Below are 20,604 nucleotides of genomic sequence, written 5' to 3'. Positions count from 1 at the left end.
AGGTTCACGAAGGATGCTCACACCTTGCCACCCGGCTGCGTTGAGCTCTGTAAAGCTTCTAAGTCGCTCCTGGGCTGAACAAGACGGGACCTGCTCTAGGGTCCGTGTGGGGCTTGGACGGGGAGCACGGTTACACTGGGAGGTGGATTTGCGCTTACTGGGAGAGCTTGGCCGTGGGATCCGTGGGGACACTGTATTGGGTGCAGCGATCACAAGTGAAGGGACTAAAGCGAATAGCTGTGACAGACCTCAGGCAGCAGCTCGACAGAGTCCTTGGCTGGCTACTGTGCAGGGACATGGGCAATGTTCAATCTCACAGGCTTTGGAAATTACAGCTGCACCCTGATTCGATGCTTAAGCAAAGGATTTGATGTATTTATTTACTTTTAAATTCAAACCTTCAACATACGTACTAGTTTTTATCAAGGGAACTATTTTTTTTTAAAATGTGAGGGGGAAACCCGAAAACCCAAATACTTGGGTTTTGTTTGTCCCTCAGCTGAGGATAATATAACAGCTGCATTTCTTTGTGATACAGAGACACCCATCTGAGAAGAAAATAATGGTCTTACGATAACAGTGCCTCAGCAGCTTCAGGAAACCTCTCAGAATTAGTTTGTGATTCCTGGGGCTTTGTGAAACATTCATTAAAGCTCAGGGGCAGGTGCAAAGACTCACAAACAAAAGAGAAATTGAAGCTGAGCTGCTCCTTCAAGCCTGCCAGCTGGTTTCTCTACTGTTCCTCACACTTGTTCAGTTTAATCCTGAAGTTACTGAAGCCTCTTCTGGTTTTCTTTATTTTGCCGATTACAAGTAGCAGGAGGTAATTATGACCCAGCGGAAAAATCCAAAGGCTCAGAAGTAATGGCTAGCCCTATTTATTAATAAAAATAATCTTTCCTTGCAGCTCCCTCGAGGTAAGAATGCATCTGACCATTCAGTGAAGTAGTCAGGGATGCACAATGACCTTTCAAGGAAGGCATTTCCTAGTTTGGGAGGGGTCACCTTGCATGGGAAAAAAAAGACCAAACAAAAACAAAACATGCAGAAGAGAAGGGTGTGTTCCCTTTGGCTCCATCCAGTCTAAGGACCCTCCTTACCTCAGAGGAAAAGATATTTATAGTTTGGGAGTGAACGCTGTGATGAAGACTCTTCTGCCTTTGCCTCTGTGACATGGATTATCTGAAAGCAAGACCCAGTGCACGTGGAGGGGTGCACACAAGAAGTGATGAATTAAAGGCTTCATATCATCTAAGGTCCATGACTAAGGGAGCATCCATATCTACATACACATCTGTTTCAGAATCACCTTGCTAAACTGAATTCTTGGTTCCAGTACATGAGCTTGTGATGATATAGCTTATTTCAGTGAGTTGACAGGAATACGTGCAGGGGTAAAGCTCTCTCAAAGCAGGACAAAATTATGTACAAACCAGAAACAACAAACATAACTTGCTTTTCAGCTAGAATGATGAAGCAGTGCTAGATGAGAGGCTAAGGGGATGGCAGAACTGCTCTGTTGTGCAGGCAGGGGCCATGCTCCTCTCTTGCTGGGTTGAACAGTCACACCACCGCCTTCCTGCTCCAGGGCCCTTCCTCCCCTGGCTCTGCCGTCATCACTGCAGTCGTGCAGCCTCTGAGACACCACTAAAACCATTCTTGGTGTGACTGTTGCCAACATAACTGCAGCCGGTGCTATTCCAGCATGGATATAAGCTCGTAACTTCTCCAAAGTTTTAAAAGTAGACTGGTAGATGAAGCCAAGCCAAGTTCCTGTTAGAGTCTTAGAGCAAAAAAAAGGTTAAAGGGTAACATTTAGAGGTAAATGTGTTTAAGTAAGGTAAACTTCCAACTTTTCCACTGACTTCACATTCACCCCCCATCTTTCAGTGCTGACCTATTAGACATCAAACGACTTGCTTAGGGTCCAAGTCATCAAGAACAAGTCAGTTGGAGTTGTGGGTGCTGTAGGAGTATGGGATACACCTGAAAACTGACCCATCAGAGCTTGGCTTTGCAGCTGCTTCCAGAGCAGCCTGAGCAATCCCACACCGTCACTGCAGCACTCACCACTACTTTTGAGCTGCGCTACCCTGGGCTTCTGCTCTGCCAGGAATAACGACCACCAAGCAGCCCACTAAAGAATGGGTTCTGTAATTTTTATCTTAGGGGTTTCAGTTATAAAACAGTTTGAGTTCATTCAGGAACACTGTAAATTGCAGTCCTTTTGTTTGTGCCTCCAGGAGTATAGAAAACTAGCCAATGTTGCAGGGCTAAAACTATCATTTACCTTTAGCCTCATGCCTTCCCCTGATCAGTTATGGATAATGCTTTCTGAAGCTGTTTATTTTTAAGGGAGAAGCCAAATTTATTTGTGTGTGTGTGTGTATATATATAAAACAAGCACAGGAGTCAAAACATCAAAAGCTTATTCCCAAAGCTGCAGCCACTTGAAAGGCTGACAGTAATAGGCAGCTGCGTGAGGTTTTACCCTACAGCAAAAAAGTGAGGCACTGTAACTTAGTTGAAGTTTCATTATAGATTGAGCCAAGTTAAATTCTCTCACACTGGCTCTGGGCTGGAGCCACACACAGTTAGGAGAGACCACCTGCTCTGTCCTGGCTGAGACATGTACCCAAGCCCAGAGGCAGCCCTGGAAAGCTTGGGGACAGGCTGGTAGACCTGCTGATGCTTTTTTGGCTGCCACCAATATGGTGCCTGGGGGATGAAGAAGTAGCTCATGCAAATAGGAGTTAATTTTTTTCTAGAGTGATTTCCATTCTGTCATTTATGATACATGATATTTGGACAAATGCTCAACAACACCTGTATAAAAGAAAAATCATCTTCAAAACAGTATTGTTTCAAGGGTTCCTCTCGGGTGCAAGCTGGGGTGGTAGTGCCACCCTCCAGCCTCCTACTCAGGGCAGCCTGCATGGCTGAAGCCACTGAAAGCAGTTCTTACCCCAGGGAGTCGAGTAAAAAGCAGCCAATCCTTCCTGAACATCTGTTCTTCTGAGAGTTTTGTCATCATTGTTATTAGGTCAAAGTTTGTTAGCTTTGGCTCTACACCATTCCCTACTTGAAGTGGGACAAGTCTCAGCGCAAGATGATTTAGCCACCACCTCAACTATGTAGCATTTCATTAGGAAACCTTCACCTCTATACTGTACTTCACAGCAGTAACTCCAGTAACGCATGCCAGTCAGCACTAATTCTTGGTTGGAAGTATCTTAGCAGTCTTGATGTGCAAGTATCCAAACAAAAGACAGAAAGGCAGCAAAACACATGCACACACTCAGAAGGGATGCATAGGAATAGCCTCTAAAGGGAAACTTTGTCCTATGCAACAAGAAAGACTTCTGCCCTCAGCGGGATCACATTCCCTTATAGTAACACCCATGGAAGGCAGCCATGGAAATACAAAGTGAGTTACTATTCTTTCACATATACAATATTCCTCTTGGAAAGGTCATTTTAATATTGCAAAACACTGGGAGAGGGGAGCTTTTGCCTACTTCAAACACTGTTCAGGATGAGCTTCATTCCTGCAAGGACCCTGGTCACAGTTACTGAAGCCCATCTCTTGACAGAAGACCGACATAATCCTCTTTTTTTTTTTTTCCCCTCCTCCACAAATGATGTGACAGGATTGAGCTCTAGCTCACACACACGTCCACAGTTGCAAAAAAAGTTATTAAATTGATATTAGCCATCAAAAAAAGTCACTTCCCTCCTCAGAAAGATGCATGCTGCTGGGTGACAAAGAACAAAATTCCACCTCCCATCAGCCATTGTTTCATTGGGTTTATCCCAGTTTAATAAATGATTTATCAGATTTGTGCAAGACAGTTATCTCTAACACAAGGGAAAAAAATAAAATCACAGCAACATATACACACAAAACAAAATACACAAAATAGAGCTAAATTTATATACAGGTTATTAGCAGCTAGACTCTTTAACTTCATTTAGTACATGGCTTTACTCACTACAGTTTTAGGCACAGAGAAGACTTTTCCAGTAGGATATTTGCTATAATGAAGGGCCACAATGAATACCTCGTTCCAAGTGCTCACTGGGTAGAAATTGGTTTATCTAATTAAGATCTAACTCTCGCTTCCCACCAGTTGAGGACACAGCCCTGCACTGAGGATGAATTAACATGATCCAGCTAATTCAGCATACTGCAACTTTATACTTTAGATATGAAACATCTCATTTATTTCTTTTTCAATAGGGTTATGTTACAGAGTTATTGAATAGGACTGAATTTCCATGAAACGATTAGTGTCAGGGTTTTTTCCCCTGTTTGCTTAGCATGGACTCTCAGCTGTAAACAACTCAAAGAAGAGCTGGCAAGAAATGATTAGATGTGAAGATTGCTTTGTACGCACTTCACATTTATAATGAAGAATTTGCTTTAACAGGATTTAAAAGCACAAAGGTCATGAAAGACTTAAATTTACTTAGCAGGTTATGTTAATAAATTATGATGCATCATCCACATGTAGGACTCCATTCCAGGCTGCACTGAAGCAGGTGCTTAGATGTGTTTATGTGCCTCCTTGTCTTTCTGATTCAGGACCACAGACTCAGAGCCCAGCAAAATAAGTATGTGCTTTACTTGCAGCATACAAGCAGCCTTTTTTGTTTCAGCAGCACTTCTCACATTTGATTATACATGCCTAAGTGCTTTGCCAGACTGAGGAATGGCCACATACTTTAATTACCAATTGCTTATGTATAGTATGCCTGTCACAACGAGGAATGCGATCACTTACCCAATGAAAAGGCTGAAAAGAATAACTACATAAGAGAACCAGCCAGATACCGTAACAACACAATTAAAAATTTAAGCAGCAAGCAGATAATTAAAAAAAGAACACAACAAAAACACCTTTAACTTATGAGGCAGGTTGAGAATGACGGCAAGATTTTTCCTTCACAACAGCTTCATTTACAAGTACAGCTCAGCAAGTTTGAAATACTTTATCACAAGAACTACAAATTGTTTATCACAGTCATGTCAGAGCTCCTCACTGAAGGGTGTGTCAGTTTCTATTATAGCCTCTCCCCTCCTCTTCTCCAAGGTTTATTACTCAGCTTCTTGGGAAAAAGAGGGGGTTGCTTGAGGCTTTAGAAAGTGCAGAGAATAAGTGAGTTTTTCCCTTTTATAACAAAACACAGAGAACTCCTAAACATACAGGAATAACAATGAGAAATTTAGAGGGTCTGGAGTTTGGCATTTGATTTTAAAATGGCTATTGATGTTTTCAGGTGCACAAAAAGGGAAGGGAGTTTTTATGTGGAAGAGCAGCTTTGCCATATAAAAAACCAACATACCAACACACAAATATATTTTGGGACCATCTTTAAAAGCATGTCTATTGCATGGCGTGCAAAATACGCCAACTTGGACCATTCAGGAGTGACATGCTCTTACATACAGCGCTCTCCTGTAACTCCACTTAGTCTGCAAAAATTTTGGCTGTAACTTGTTATGCATTGGCAGGGCAGGATCAAATACAGCTGTGAACAGAGGATTATTAGGGCTGTCAAACTACAGGAAGATCAAATGACAGTTTTTAGAAGTAACAGAACTTACAGCTATTCAGTGTAGTACAGCTATTGTTCAAGAAGTAACAGCTTCTTCACGGGAACCCTAACATAAAGATAAGACTTTTGACATAAGGTTCTCGTATTTGGTACAAAGTTAACTTGATCCTATGGCTTTTCTGCTACAAGATCGTCACTGGTACAGAACAGTTGGGGTCACAGATTGTCAGGAGACTCTTTGGCTGTCAGTGCGAAAACCGGTGCATGGTGCATATCCTTGAGGCTTATCTGGTGCCTTTCACTGGACACATAGGTTGCTAGAGCGTGACCAAGAAGCAGATGGCTGGGAAGAAAGGCAAGGCTTCCGAGTGAAGCAGCAGAGTGATGCAGTCACCCACGCAAAGCTTGGGCCGCTCTGTTGAGAAGGTCAAAACAGAAACCACCCTCTGTACAGTCTTGAGTCAAGTGGGCGCAGAGCAAGGAAGCAGAAGACTCCACCACTGGTAGGGAACGAAGCCAAGCCAGATAATATAGACAACAAAGTCATGGAAGTATGTCACGCTGGTCAGAAGTTTTAGTTTTGACATTATCTTGAGCTCCCACGAACAGACATACACATGTGGGCAAGACAAATGGAACTGTCTTTTTTGGCGTCAGAAAGAGCAAAAGGAAGATTCACCATTCAGTTCGCTATGTACAACAATACTGCACTGTACACTTCATTAACAAGATGCTGTCTGCTACAGTCCAGCATTACTTAAATAAAATTCCTCTTAGTCACAAAGAGCAACAGATGAACATATCTGTAGGAAGGAGAGCTGAAACCCACTGCTGTACATGACCATACGTGGTGCCAGTCCTTCTGGGATAAACACGAGCGGTTATTCCACAGTATCTAGTACCTCCTTTAGCTTGCCTGAAACAGATAACTTCCCCTTTCTTCTTCCAGTCTGTTTGATCCCAATCCTGTTGGGACTACTCTAGCACAAAGCCATGCTATAACTTCCCCCTGTTGCCACAACATTCCCGTCCGAATTACGCAGTCTCTTTCAGTAGTCCCAGTTTCCGAAGTGCCTCTCTCCTAGCTTCTTCTGTTGAGCCACGGCCAGAAAACTTTACTGTTATCCCTTGGGATCGAAATCCTGAAGGTCTAGGCAGCGAACCTGATCTCCTCCTCATATCCGGGTTTAGACTAGGTTGTTTATAATCATTAAAACTTTTTGCTGTGCTCTGCTGTGCGCTGCTGACCTTGTTAGCAGCAAGAGCTACCTCTGGTTTGATTGTTACAGTTTTGCCCATAGGAAGGAAAGGGCTGGGCTCGCTTTTTAAAATCTCATGGATGTTTTGATATCCATTGGGGACAGCATCTGCCTGTTTGGGCTGCACGTCAAGCTGCTGAGTACTTGGGGCATGGTCCACTTGGTCCTGAGCTGGCTTTCCCTTAACTAGGCCAAGCTTTGTCAGGGCCTCATACCGTGTTTGCTCAGAGGAGAGATCCCTTAAGGAAGAACTTCTGTTACGTGACAAGAAATCGTTTTTCTGCAGCTTCTCCTCCAGTTCAGCTGCCAGAAAAGCTCCTCCGTTGATGTTGGCCAGCACCTGAGCTCTCCGCTCCTGGACGTTAACTGCTGCTTTTGAAATAGTCTCACTGAATTCTTTGCCACTGACATTTGTTATGTTGATGTTGCTTGGGAACCGGTGCAGTTTGGGTGCAGGTGCAGGAGGGTGCTTTGGAGCCACTAAATAGTCACCGTTGGCTACTGGGGTTGCCTTCCTCTCCGAATTCCCTTCCTTGAGGGCACTGGGGAAGCGCACCCTGCTTTCCATCTGCTGCTCAGACATCTTCTGGGCCATGATGAGCGGAGTAGGGATAGAACGAAGCAATTTTGGATGCTGCACTGGAGGAGGGGGTGGAGGAAGAGGAAGCATCTCAGACATCGATGGTGATGGTACAGGGGGATGTGGGGGAAGGTCAGCAGGTACAGCTGGCTTAGGGCTCTCAGTTCTCCAGGTAGCATCCATCACTTAAAAGACAAAGCAGCAATAATCTCATTAAGTCTTCACACAGAGCAGAATACAAGGCTTTCTTTCACCTGGGATTAGCAATCATCAGTACTCCCCCTCCTCCAAACTTTCTAACTCAAACTCAGCCCACACTACCAAAAGAAACTATAACTGAACTCCTCGCAATGGCATCTCGTAGGCAGCACTATAGTTCAAATCACCATATTTACAATGCGTTCACTAGAAGCCCTCTTTCTGCCATTCATTCACAATCTGCATGTTAGCTTTACTGTGTTTCAATGGCTGCTTTTTCTATAAGAGTTTTGCAATTCTTATTTTTCATTCTAACAGCCAGGAGAGGACACATTGCCTCCCACTGTATGTACTAGCTAATAAATCCATTCTCCAGACATGGAGAGAGCAAACTCTACACGGTGAAGAAAACAACATGCCACACTATCTTGTCACAAACTTATTGACACGAGCATGTGCCTTTCAGTCCCACACAAAGTAACACTATAAACAATCTGCCATCCTAAAATTCTTAAAGAAAGTCTCAAGAGGTCTTGAAGAGAAGCAGAGCGTGAACACATTGATGAACACTAGTCTGCCTTGCTGCAATGACTCTGCATAATACTCAGTTCTGTAGAATTATAGTAACAGCAAGAATTTCAGAAATCTCAAGTCAAAGCCTCAGTCTTTAGAATCTGTTACACATCAGGACCTCATCTTGATAATAAGGAAGGTACAGAATTTCTTTAGCTGTTTCTGTTGAGAACCAGAGTATGTCAGGGCTATGTCAGAGGGAAAACCACACTTTCAAGAAATACTACTACCTGGTTCTGCATCTCTGCTAGGAGGGCCTTCATGATCACTGCTCTCAGGTGTTGACTGTACTAAGTCGATGATATCTTCAGTTTCTGAATGACTGGACGCGTTTTCTTCCGTTGACCTTGGAGACTGACAGTGGATGCCACTGTCACGTAGGACTGGCTCCTCCAAGTCATCTTCTAAGGCATCTATGGTTTCCTCGAAGAACATAAGAACATCCTGCTCTTCGTGAGTTAAGTATTTCAGACTCTCATCATCCTATCGGGAAAAAAAAAAGCCAAAAAGATTAATGCCCTACAGGTGAGTATGGGTAAGTACACTGATAGCAAACACAGCACCCTTTTTCAAAGGCCAGAAGGGACAAGATGAAACAGGCAGCAGTCACATCAGAAGCATCTCCTACTAGCTGTTTCACCCCTTCCCAAAGAGGCATTCAGCCACTACAATGCAAGAGGGGGGGAAAAAAAAAAAAAAGAGCCAGGAGTTTACAGTGCATTAGTCTTGACTGAAGAAGAGCCACAGGTACTTTAAGGGATGAAATACCAAAGTTCAGCAGACAAGTGTCCATTTCAGTTAGACAGAAGAGATTGCTAAAAGATCCCAGAAGTGCACACACACACACACCCCCCCCAACACCTATGCCTTTACAAGGGTTAAGATAGCTTCTTCAGGCTCCAAAACTGGAGTAAGCTGTTTCAGTTGCTGTGTCAGGTTCAGGGACAAGGGTTGGGAGCAGCCTGGGAGGGAAAGGGTGCATTCAGGACAGTCCAACAAATGGGTTGATTCCCTTTTTGCTCTAGACCAAAGTGGGACTGGGCTTCTAGAGGCAGAGCTGGAGCTGAAATCTGGCTCTACCACTGCAATCTGAGTTACCCAGAGTTACGTGGTCAATTACAAAGTAATAACGAGGGAGAGGGTTTCTCAAGATTTTACCTTTGAGTTACAGAAAGGAAAAATTTAGAATAAATATGAGGATGTGTTCCCCAGCAGTAAAGTGCCTTGGGCTATTTTCTCCAGCAGGAAACAATCCTGTAGACCACAGAAGTGATAAATAATCACTTGGATTACCCAGTCTTCATTTTCTATGAGTCACTGCTCTTGATTAACTTGATTAACACAATATCGCTATGAGAAGCTAGGCAGCAATGTGCAAACTCTTCCCTCCACCTACACCCTGGGAAACACTCACTTTTCCAGAAGCTTGGAGATGACAAAGAATGATTAGGAAAGGCACTACATTAAGACAATGGATACAGGAAAGACATTTCTCAAGAGAGCTGTGTAAGTTCTGGAATGTAACTAACTAAGTATTGTTGAAAAGTAAGTGAGGTTTTCCCTTTTCTGGCTTGAATTTCTCTCCCACCATGCATATACCGGAAACTTCGCCATCAGTAACTTAACAAGAAGGCACCAGCAAAGCAATACAAGACAGTTTCATTTCTCATCTCTACTTTTGGCTTCTCCAAGGACACCTAGTTGTGCATGCAGGTAACAAGGCTACTTCTCAATGGAAGATTGGGGGAATTTACGTAAATACATAAAGGTATGCAGTGCAAATATCCAAGAGGTAGACGTGTTCTTGCTAGGGCAGCACAACTTGCTTGAAACTCACCATGCCTGCTCAGATCATCTTACATTATATCAGAATAGAAAAAACTGTGTGCAGCTCTACCTGTTAACTCAACTCCTTGCGCAAACAAAGCTTTTATCCCCATCCCCAGGATTAAAAATAAGAACAATGTACCTCTGTAGAAAAGCAATGCCTATAGATTAAGAACTATGAAGTGCTGCATTGTACCAAGTGGCAGTTAGTCTCTAAGCACTCAAAACACTACAAATGAGAAAATAAATGCTTTAGGGCTTTTAGTTGCCATCTCCTGTTTGGCCAGTAGAATATTTTCCCTGTAAATAAATGAATGAAATACAGAAGACAGACACACAGCCTTTCAGCCATTCTTAGTTCAGACGCTTCAGGACAGGTTTGCTTATCTGTGGCTGCAATCATGTGAACACAGCAGTCTTCAGTCACAGCTGGCACAGTTTTCTGTTAAAACAGAAGACTGAAGTCTTGCAGGGAAATACAAAGTTGGTTTCAAGACAATATTCATTCTACAACTACATTCCTAGAGATTCAGATTTATTGTTGCCAGGGTGAACACGGTTTGATGGCTGGGAGACATGTGCAGAGGTGTGGGTACCTGTAACTTAATCTTACCATCCACAGTGCACTGTCAAAATAAGTAACTTATTCCAGCTTGCAGGAAAACTGCTACAAAAGCTTAAGTTTGGATGCCATTTACAATTCCCTATTTAAAGCACTAACTTCAAAGGCTGACGTATTCCACAGCTCGCACCCACCACATGGCAGAGCTCAGTTTTCAAAGGCCAAGGAAAGTTTTACAGCTGCACTTGAAAAGTGAGAGACAGACAAGCCTTCTTTTTTCTTCTTAATGGATGTTGCAATCTCCTTCCTTCCCCACCCAAATACTCATACAGCTGCTATGTCTAGTAGGCAAGAGAATGACAGGAAAGGAGCAGTTGTTAGGTAGGTCCTAGCTGTAGCTGAACAGGACTCCAAGAAGCTTTTGTTGTGGGTGAGCTCATAGCAAAAGCCAGACTTCCGCAGGCAAAGGGGACAAAAGGGGGGGCTGTGTTTAAGAGGTTCATGGTGGCAGCTGATCCAGAGTGTGGTACAGTACAGAAATGACTGCACCACACTTGGTTCATTTAAAAGAACAACTGCTCCCATATGAGCTTAACTCATTTGATCAAGAGCTGAGTAAAACAGCATGTGAGTTGAAGCAAGATACTTTCAGAAGCCCTTCCTTCCGTCCATTTTTGTGCTGCAAGACTGAGTTCTTTTCCATGCCAGGTAAGATTTACAGGAGGACTGGTCAGCAGAGCTCTGCCTGACTTACCATCCCTCATGGATCTTGCTGAAATGAGCAGTTTCCCCTTTAGGTGAAGATCTGAAATCACTAACCAACCCTTTGCAAATACATTTTAGACATACAAGCACAGTGAAAATAAACCTACTCAAGTTGGTCAAACCAAAGGAGCTCAGAGATGTAAAGCAAGCAGTGGCTTGCTTTACCACTGGTCTGAGAACAGTGGTGTATTATAAAATGCCCACTTGTATTACTTATATGAGAGTAAAGCTTTCAGAAAGATGGGATAAATTTTGTTGTAGTGCCAGTTTTAACTAAGGTTACCACCAAGCCTATTTGTAATTAGTTCATTTTCCACATACTCGAAGTACTGGAACAGTTCATATTGTTTCTGGGCTGATTTTCCAGGTCTCCTTTCTCCTTGAAGGATGTGAGTTTTAACAGTCAAAGCAGAGTCTTCTCAGCTGCTCGAGTTATTCCCCTCATACTTTCCACCAGCTCCCTACTCTTAATACAGAAACACACCTCCCAAAACTAAATCTCACATACGCCTAACACTACCGACTTTAAAGCTACTGTCAAAAGACAGCCTAAATTTGAAACTTGAAAATTGTGCCTTAGCTGAGGATTAAAAACACTGCTTGGACAGAAGAAATTTGGGATGCAGACAGCTGAAATAGCTGAGTGTGCTCAGCTGGCATTAATATTTTAGATCCCTATGCAGCCAAACCTTTCCTGCTTACGCCAAACAGGAAAGAGTCTGTTATGACAGTCTTCGGTGTAAAAGAGGAAAAAAGAAACAAGAAAAAAGAGGAAAGAAAAGAAAAATAGGATCTGTTTCATAGAAAAGATCCCTTTCCTACCTGTCCAAAACAGTATCAGAGGGACACAATTTTTCACATGCAACTGAAGAAATTCTTAACATCATATCCAGACCTAGAATTTTAAGACCAGCACAGCTTTGACAGAAACAGAACAGCAGGGGAAATCCCCAGACATCTGCAGTGGTTAAAAAAAAAATTCTTCTGAAAACTGCTAGAGAACCAAATGGTACTCCTCATGTCAAACAGTTACACTTCAATTAGCAAAATACCAGGAGAACAGCAGATTCAACTGATTCATCATCAGTCACTTGACAATGCTAAAGAATTAACAGGCACAGTTCCATGGGAGAGAAGTGACTGGATGCTTCTCAAAAAAACATGAAGGGAGCAAGCTATTCTAATATGTAGGAGGAAAAGACCAATGTAGCACCACTTAGGCCTTAGCCTGCTAGTAACAAGGCAGGCAGTTCTACTCGTAAAAAGAAGAAGGGGGGAGGGAGAGAAAGCCCTGCATGCAGGAACAGTATCAGAACAGGTACAAAAGCTTCAGTGCAGAAGAAAAAGGCAAGTACCTCTGATTATATTTACAGAAAAGGGAAACAGAATGGATCGTACCACTGCATTGCTGAAGTTGGAAGCAAGTGAATTACAGATAAGAGCAAGAACTAACATACAGGCTCAGACCAAAAAGTCCATTTAGCTGAGTAGCCTGCCTTCAGCCACCAGTAACACACAGGACAGGGGAACAGGGTTGGGGGAAAGAGTATTGCTCTAAGTCAGATGGATTTATATTTTTCTTCCCTACATCCTTCCAGTTTGAGCAATACATGGCTTAAGGACTTCCCAGTTGGATCTGCATCTGTATACTTAAAAGCCCTAGTGAGCTTTTCTAGCATGAATTCATCTTATTGTTTAAGCCCATTTAAATGTCTGGCATTCACAGAATTCTGTAGCAATGAGTTCCATAGTTTAATTGTGTGCTGTGTCAAAAAGTACTTCCTTTACAACCCACTATCTGATGATTTTGATAATACCATTTCATTTGGTGAAGACGACTATAATATTGAATGTTGTTTTCTTCAGTTTATTAACGTAATTGTACCTGTGTGCTTCATAATAGTTAGCAAAGCATGTAATCAATAGGTCATAAGTGAGGAAACAAGTGATCTAGAAGTATTTAAAAAATAAACTAGATGAACTGAAGTCATAAACTGATTAAATTACTTCCAACCTACTTTAAAACAAAAAAAGGGAAGCTAAAGCAATGCAAGACCTACATAACCAGAGAGATGTCTTCAGAGTTTATCAAAGTTAGGCTGATCAGCTTATAATTTCTTCTTCCCTTTAATTTCTATTTTAGAACAACATTGATAAAATTTGGAAGAAGTTTCAGGCAAAAGCCACTAACACTGTTTTTACAAAATCAAGTAACTTCACACCAATCTCATTTCTTACAAGAAGGTTACTGACTTGGCCAACAGGTGTAAGCATGAGATGTCATACACCTTGATTTGAAGGCTTTATGACATGGCCGCTGAAAAATACACTCACAGATGAATAAGGAAACTATGCCTAAATGAAGTTACTACAAGGTACCCATGTAACTGGGGGGCAGGGGAGAGATTGGTATTTTTGAGAAGTAGCATGATATATTGTAAATTGTATAATGAAACAAGACAAGTCCTGAACAGATTTATCCCTACACCTCTAAACTTTTGATACTTCACTAACAGTAGACAACTTAATATTTGTTAATCCCCTTATGCTGGAAGATGTTGCTGCAAGAACTAGGTATGACAGAATGAGACCTTCATGAGCCATATAAGTGTGCTGGTAGTCCATAAGATGAAATTCAGTTGAAAAAACACATGAATATAGAGTGATGAACAAGACAGAAGGAGTTGCAGGTGAGTTTAAGTGCTGTAAAGAGGGAAGACAGTGCTGTTCAGGTATGCGAATGTCATTCTGGGATATATTAACCAGGGTGATGAAATAACAGCACATCCTCATTCGGAACACAGAGTTCAGATTCAGTCGCTGAACTTTGGAAAGGATGCAGCCAAGCTGGACACGGTCCAGAACAAAGCAAGGAGTGCTGAGAGTTTTGCTGCACAGGAAGGCTGGAAGAATGGAGCATGTTACGTTTTAAAATGAGGAAGATGGTAGGCAGACGCAGCCCTGCATGTATTTTTATATATAGAATGCTGACCACTATGTGCACTGAAGGCAAGACAAGTTAAAATTAGCTTTCACATTAGAGAAACTCTAATCCAAGTATTCCAATAAAAGAAAGTAATGGAGTACAAAGAAACTGCTTTGGAAGTTCAGGAATGCCTATCAGTGAGGGTTACAGAGCAGAGCTGCCCACCTGCTGGAAAAGTCTTTATCTACCAGATCCAACTTTGAAGCAGAATGATGCAGTTTATAGAACCTGAAGGCAATTTGCACTCTATGCACATTCTCACTAGCACATTTTACAGCAAGGACATTCCTTGCTAGGAGTCAGGCTCTCTACCTTAGTTCTACATTCATGGTCCAAAGCAAGCAGTCCTCAAGCCCCTCTTCCTCTCTACTTCTTGCCCTGCTGGTAGGAACAATAACTCTTTTTTTTAAGGCATACAGCTTCCAAGTCATGTTAATATAAATTTAAAGTGGATGAAACATAGCATAGCTCTCTCCACACCCTGTAAGGAATGGCTTCCACCTGCCCAAAGACAGCTGTATCAATAAAAAGTATCAAACAGTCATAAAAATTGTTCTCATTTTTTTGTGTATTGTTATTTGGCAAAGTACTTGGACACAGTGAAAGACCTTGTAGTACAGTAAAGCCTGCAGAGTATCAGTATCAAGGGGGGAAAAAAAAAAAAGACACATTAATTTTATGAAAGGAGTCCTTCTTAGGACTTTCCTTTCAATGTACCTGAAAGTCACAAGACTCCGCACACTCAAATTGTGAGAAAAAAGGTGGCAGTGAGCTAACAGACACACAATCTCTCCTTTTCCAGTAACTCCTAAAACTACACTGGAATCCCAAGACCTCTTCAGAGAGGCTGGGGCAGAGAGATAGGAACGCACTGCACTTAAAAAAACAGGACTGTTGCATTTGAATTATCTGTACTGATCCAAAAAGGATAAAGGTCATAGCAACTAATTTTTAGGCTCCAAGAGACATCATAACTACAAAATAACCAGGTCAGTCCTGATTTAAATGGCTGCATGTGTGAAACAAGATACTGAGCAAGCTCAGACTGCTCACAAGATACTTTCTTGCCTTGTCTATGTAACCAATGTTCAAATCGTCACCTGTACTATACAAGGTGTCTGGTAGTGACAAATCATCTTCAGTGTCTGGGTATAAAGTCTTGTTAGAGCCACAGAGAAAGCTCGTTTGAAGAAATAACAAATGGGATAGGCAAGACATCTTTTTAGAATCATGGCCATCTGCCAGTTTAAGCCACTTGATTAGGGACTAAAAGAAATAGTCACTTAACCAAGTTCTAGACATCACCACCGCCACAGTTCACTACTCTTTCTGGGGCATTAACTGAGGATTTTTCTGAACCAAAAGCAAAAATAAAATCAAGAAAACCAAAACAACCCACAGCACGATCCATTGAGAGTAACAAGGAACTTACTATCCCTCAAACCTGTCACTCAGTAAGACATGTTCAGATACAGAAGGTACAGTACTGAAGTCATATCAACAGATCCAAGGCACTGACACAGCTTATTACTAGTGCAGTTCCGAGTTGCACAGCTCACTTTAGATACAACCAGCACCTTCTGGTATGATTTTCACAGGTGATACCATTGTCCTAGCATGTTATTCGCACCTAGAAACTAAAGCAGTTACTCGTGGCTGAGAATAGATACAGACTTTAAGAAATCTGTGCCTATTTGGTCAATGGAACAAGACAAATTGCTTCAAAAAAAGCTAAGACCTAGTTTTATCTCTGAATTAAGTGTCCTTAAATTACTGCAACCACATTTCACTGCAAGTTCATTCTTACACCACGTAACACAGGGTGTCATTCAAGAATGGGTTTGGGAAGTCAGAATTGCCAAGCAGAACAGAGTGGTTTTGTTTACCTTCTCCCTTGGGTAAGTGCAACTGATTCCATGTATTGAGAAGGTACACTTGTTTCATCCTTTTGCCAAGCACATGCATGATGCCACCTTCATTGAAAAGAAACCAGAATATATGTGCAAATTCATGTCCTCATATAGAAGAGCTTTTATGGTTATAAAAGTTGGTGTGAGATGAAAGTACCAAGGCGAACATTCCTCCCATCTAAACATAGGCTCTTGTGCTTGTCTTCAGCTGCTGTGATAGATTTGGTGGCATAAATCCACACCCAAACATCTATTACTTATACGGAAAATTCGACTGCAATCAAGAGAGGACATCAGCACCTTGCACCATTTAAAAAAATAAATTTGGCTTTAAGGACTGCCAATTGTCAAAGACAAACTAAAAGCACCATTGTGTAGGTAAGAAGCTGAGAAATCCAGCAAAATTAAACTGAATTGACAACAACTGACTGGTAAGAATCACACACACAGAATTTTACAACCTTTTTGGCACCTGGCAATTCATGTCCATCTCCTAGTCATTCCTAAACTGACAACCAGTTCTACAGCAAGTAATGCCAGCACAGACACACAGTATGCAAGAACAGCCAACAGTCAGCCAAACCAGCTCTAAGCAGTCAGCGTAGGCTAAAGCCAGTCCCAGTATTTGTCTCTATTATCACATCCCTAGGTTTGTTTGAATTCCACAGATGCAATACAAAGGTTATATTTAGTGACTAATGTAGTTTGACACCAAGAGGCTTAAGAGCCTCTTTTTTGTAACTGAGTAGGAAGAAACCTGCAGCAGTACAGGCCTGTCGTAAAAAGCACTGCCACACTTCTTTCCTTTGCAAGGCCATTAAAAAAAAAATTCAAAGTCAACCCTTACATTCTTTGTTGTGTCTCTAGGTGAACAGACCCAGAAAAGTGATAAATGAAGAGGCAGGTATGTCTGTAGTTGCTTCTGTTTCAGGGCTATGAAGGTCCAGTGTGCCTGAAAAATCTGCCCCTTCTTTTCTCAGAATTGATCTAGTAAGAACTTACCTGTCTATACAAAGTTACCTATTCCCTCCTTCTCATTAGGCCATCAAAGCTTCAGCCTCTTCTGAATTTTTATAAAAAAATTACTGAAGCAAGAAGTTAAGGTCTCTAGGAACATATTCCAGCAACTAGCTTTTCCTCTTACAAGTCCCCTGATCTGCTTAGTGGACTGTAAAAATCATGCTTTTAATACACAAGAATATAGAAAAAGAAATATTTGAAGAATACTGCTCTTTATCCTGAGGATTTCTAAAGCGTGTTTCAGTGCTGAACAGATGAAAGGTTTGATTCCTTTTTGTGATCTGATGTAAGAAAACAGTATTGTTCCACTGTACAAAAGGTAAGATCTGTGCAGCACTACAGACTTGCCTACTATTTACTCAGTCGAAGTTGGCAGAATTTCCTTCATATTCAGTTCAACACAGACCCCTTGAACTCAGAAACTGAAATTATGCCTTTATTGAAAAGAGTTTCCATTCCCCAACCTGTTACTCCACACATGCTAGCTGTCAGCCTTATCAAACATGCCACCTACTATACTGCTGTAAGAACAGTCATAGAAGGGGATCTGTGGCACCAGAATTAAACTCGGTACATGCTTCACTTTCTTCACACACAAAATCAAGCAAGACAAACTAAAGGCTTCAGGAACTTCTTTTGCTGATGCACAGGTCTGATGGGAATTGTCTAAACTTGCAGCCAGCTTGTACTCCATCTATAAATTACTCCATTACAGAGTAGGAAAGGATTTCAATTCTAGCTGATGCATCATCATATGGGTTATCACATGGTGAGATACAGTTAGACTATGGGAATCTATGCCATCTTCTGACACAGCAGACTCAGGATGAGACTGTACAAACACACCGACTTATACATAGCCTTGTTATTCAACACTGATTTTTTCAAATGTCTAGTCTCATGTCTGCTATCGCAGCTAACAATAAAACCCAGGGAAACATGATTGGCTACTAGTTTGATAACGTGGAAAACTGGAGTCAGAGTAATGCATAAAATTAACTTGTAATTCTGCATAAAATTAAGTTGTAATTCTTTAACAAAGTGCAACTCCCACTGTAATTCTCTAAGATCCAATCGGTTTTCATATAACAAACAACATACTCTCAGTACTTGAGTCCAAATGGTGTGCTTGACTACGCTCTCAACCTCCCCACCCTGACCCTTCACAACTTTTTCTAGCGCAGATCAGAAACAGTTCAGGGACTAAATTTAGTAATACTTGTTTTGTGTTTTAACTGGCAACACAAGCTGAAGGATACCAGCATAATATTAACAGAGTTGTATTTTCATTAGAAACAACCACGAAGGTTAGAATTACCTCCAGTTGCCAAAAAAGCTCACAAAGTAGCACAAAAACACTGAGTATTTCTGAGGTATATAGATAAATACAGGTATCAACTTGCCGACTCATTATCGCCACTTATTCTTTCACAGAAAACTACTTCACTAAAAGGAAACTAGGAGGGAGGGCAGAGGGAAAGATAGAGAAAGCCTAATTCCATGTTTAAGGCAAGACAGATTTAGATTTCGATTTAGGGAAAGCATGTTTACCAGAGTGCTCTCTCCTCAACTGAAAATGGATGCTTTTCAAATGGTTGTGATGATAAAAAAACCATGCAAGGAACCATACCTGCTTTCTAGGCTTAGCCTGTCACAGTACAAACAGTACTGTTGAGTTCATTATCTGAATCATCCTGCTAATTGGAAAAATGCAGAAGTACATCCTACTCCCTCAATTACTCACATACTATTTAAATGGCCACACACTCATATTCACTAATGTGAAGACAGCTTTGTTTATGGTGACATATTTGTTACTCACCTAATTGTATGAAGGTGGAATAAGCTGAGACCTTCATTCAGTAGTGTCAACAAAGAGCTTAAGCAAGAAACAGCTTATAGAACCAACACTATCCTTACGTTCCTTTACGAGCTACTTAAGAAAGCAAGGGCAGAGATGTGCACCAAACTGTGCACCACATGCAGGTGGTTGCACCGAGCTGCTCAGAGTAATGTGTGTTCCTTACTGCTGTTCCTGGTTCTCTGGGAGGAATGGCCAGAGAGAAGCACTCTCCAACCTCTCAGAGACAATCAGACCAGAATAACAAGCTGTTGTACCAAATCAGAGTAGTTATTTCTGGCCTTTCAGTTTGTTAACAACCAAGACCAGAAGCAACCATTTAGGACTAGAAAGGGCAAAAATCAATGCTCAATTAAAAAAAAAAATCCTGTGATGTGAACAAAGCTACTAATGTAACTTGTATCACTAAGCATAAGGCTCATTAAACACTTACCAAGGCAAGATTCCTGCACCTAGCTTGGCTGCCACGATTTTCCACACTGCCACCCCTTTCCATGCTCCCAAGTGCGTGCTTTGGAGAGATTTCAGATGCCATTTCAGGAGAACCTGAGAGGAGGTTTCTAGGCATCACACCCTCCTGACTTATCGATCCCGATGCAGCGTAGAATGCCATCAGCGTATTATGTAGGGCTGCTAGCTTTATTCATTTCTGAAAACAGAGAACAATGTGTTATATTTAAATCTGTTTTTTAAAATACTTAAAAAGAAGCAGAAAATAAATCGTAAAAAAGATCCCACACAAGTTAACAACAGGCATATCTTTATGCTCTAGAACATGCCTACCACCTGCGAGCACCTTTATAAAAAGTTAGTATTATTCTAAAAGGTGACTTGAAAAATCCAGCGTAGCGAGGTTCTGTACCCCGTCTCATGTGCTTCCAAACCAGATGTCTACATTTACAAGCATGGACCCTGCATACATACCTGTCCTACAGATTCAGTTTGTGTTTTCCATTATAACACATCATTAATGGTAATAAAATCCCATTGGCTGAGATACCAACTGACCCAGTTTGAACATCTTCATCTTTTATTAGCTTTTAGACAAGAATTCTATTTATCAGAGCACATGAGGGAAACAGAATCCAGTTAGTTTCCTAACACTGTTGCAGTTAACTCATGTGGTACTCAAGCAGCCAACTACTTCTGGTGAAAGATCCACGAACAGAACTTAATGCCATTTTTCACCACCGTGTTACATAGCAAAATTGCATTTTAAAGCTTACAGAGCTTTTATTTCACTCAGCCATGAAGAAACAGTGCTTGTACATTTGGAAGATGCTTACTGGAACAGACATATGCACCGGCACTTACTGGAGCAAAAGCCTGCAGTTTTTTAAGCTATCCTAGTGCTCAGTTCTGTAATGCTTCTCTGAATTGTCATCATGTCCCAAAACACTCTGGCAGAATTTCTTCCTTCATTCTCAAAGTAGTACAAAGACAAAAGTCATCCTTTTGTACTAACAGCACAAACAGGGGGATGGAAAAAAAAAGTAGAACCTAG

General features: G+C 41.5%; 1 protein-coding gene across 1 annotated transcript; it reads right to left on the bottom strand.

Moving 5' to 3' along the window:
* Positions 1-5,377: 5,377 nt before the first annotated feature.
* PROSER2 (proline and serine rich 2) lies at positions 5,378-19,713 on the bottom strand. The gene is made up of 3 exons (XM_009819549.2): positions 19,534-19,713; positions 8,400-8,652; positions 5,378-7,583 (listed from the first exon to the last, which is right to left on the bottom strand). The coding sequence occupies exons 1-3, from the start codon at positions 19,711-19,713 to the stop codon at positions 6,595-6,597; spliced, it is 1,422 nt and encodes a 473-aa protein (XP_009817851.2). The 3' UTR covers positions 5,378-6,594.
* Positions 19,714-20,604: the final 891 nt, after the last annotated feature.

The sequence above is a fragment of the Gavia stellata genome, chromosome 4, assembly GCF_030936135.1.
Source record: "Gavia stellata isolate bGavSte3 chromosome 4, bGavSte3.hap2, whole genome shotgun sequence".
NCBI classification, from domain to species: Eukaryota; Metazoa; Chordata; class Aves; order Gaviiformes; family Gaviidae; genus Gavia; species Gavia stellata.
The sequence above is the reverse complement of the archived record's forward strand: the minus strand, read 5'-3'. Positions and strand labels throughout refer to the sequence as shown.

Excerpts from the sequence above, each read along its gene's own strand:
- PROSER2 (XM_009819549.2), bottom strand. The coding sequence starts at position 19,713 with ATGGCATTCTACGCTGCATCGGGATCGATAAGTCAGGAGGGTGTGATG. Across the intron at positions 8,653-19,533 it reads GGTGCAGGAATCTTGCCTTG|GATGATGAGAGTCTGAAATA; the intron begins GTAAGTGTTTAA and ends TTTTCCCGATAG. Across the intron at positions 7,584-8,399 it reads TAGCAGAGATGCAGAACCAG|TGATGGATGCTACCTGGAGA; the intron begins GTAGTAGTATTT and ends TTGTCTTTTAAG.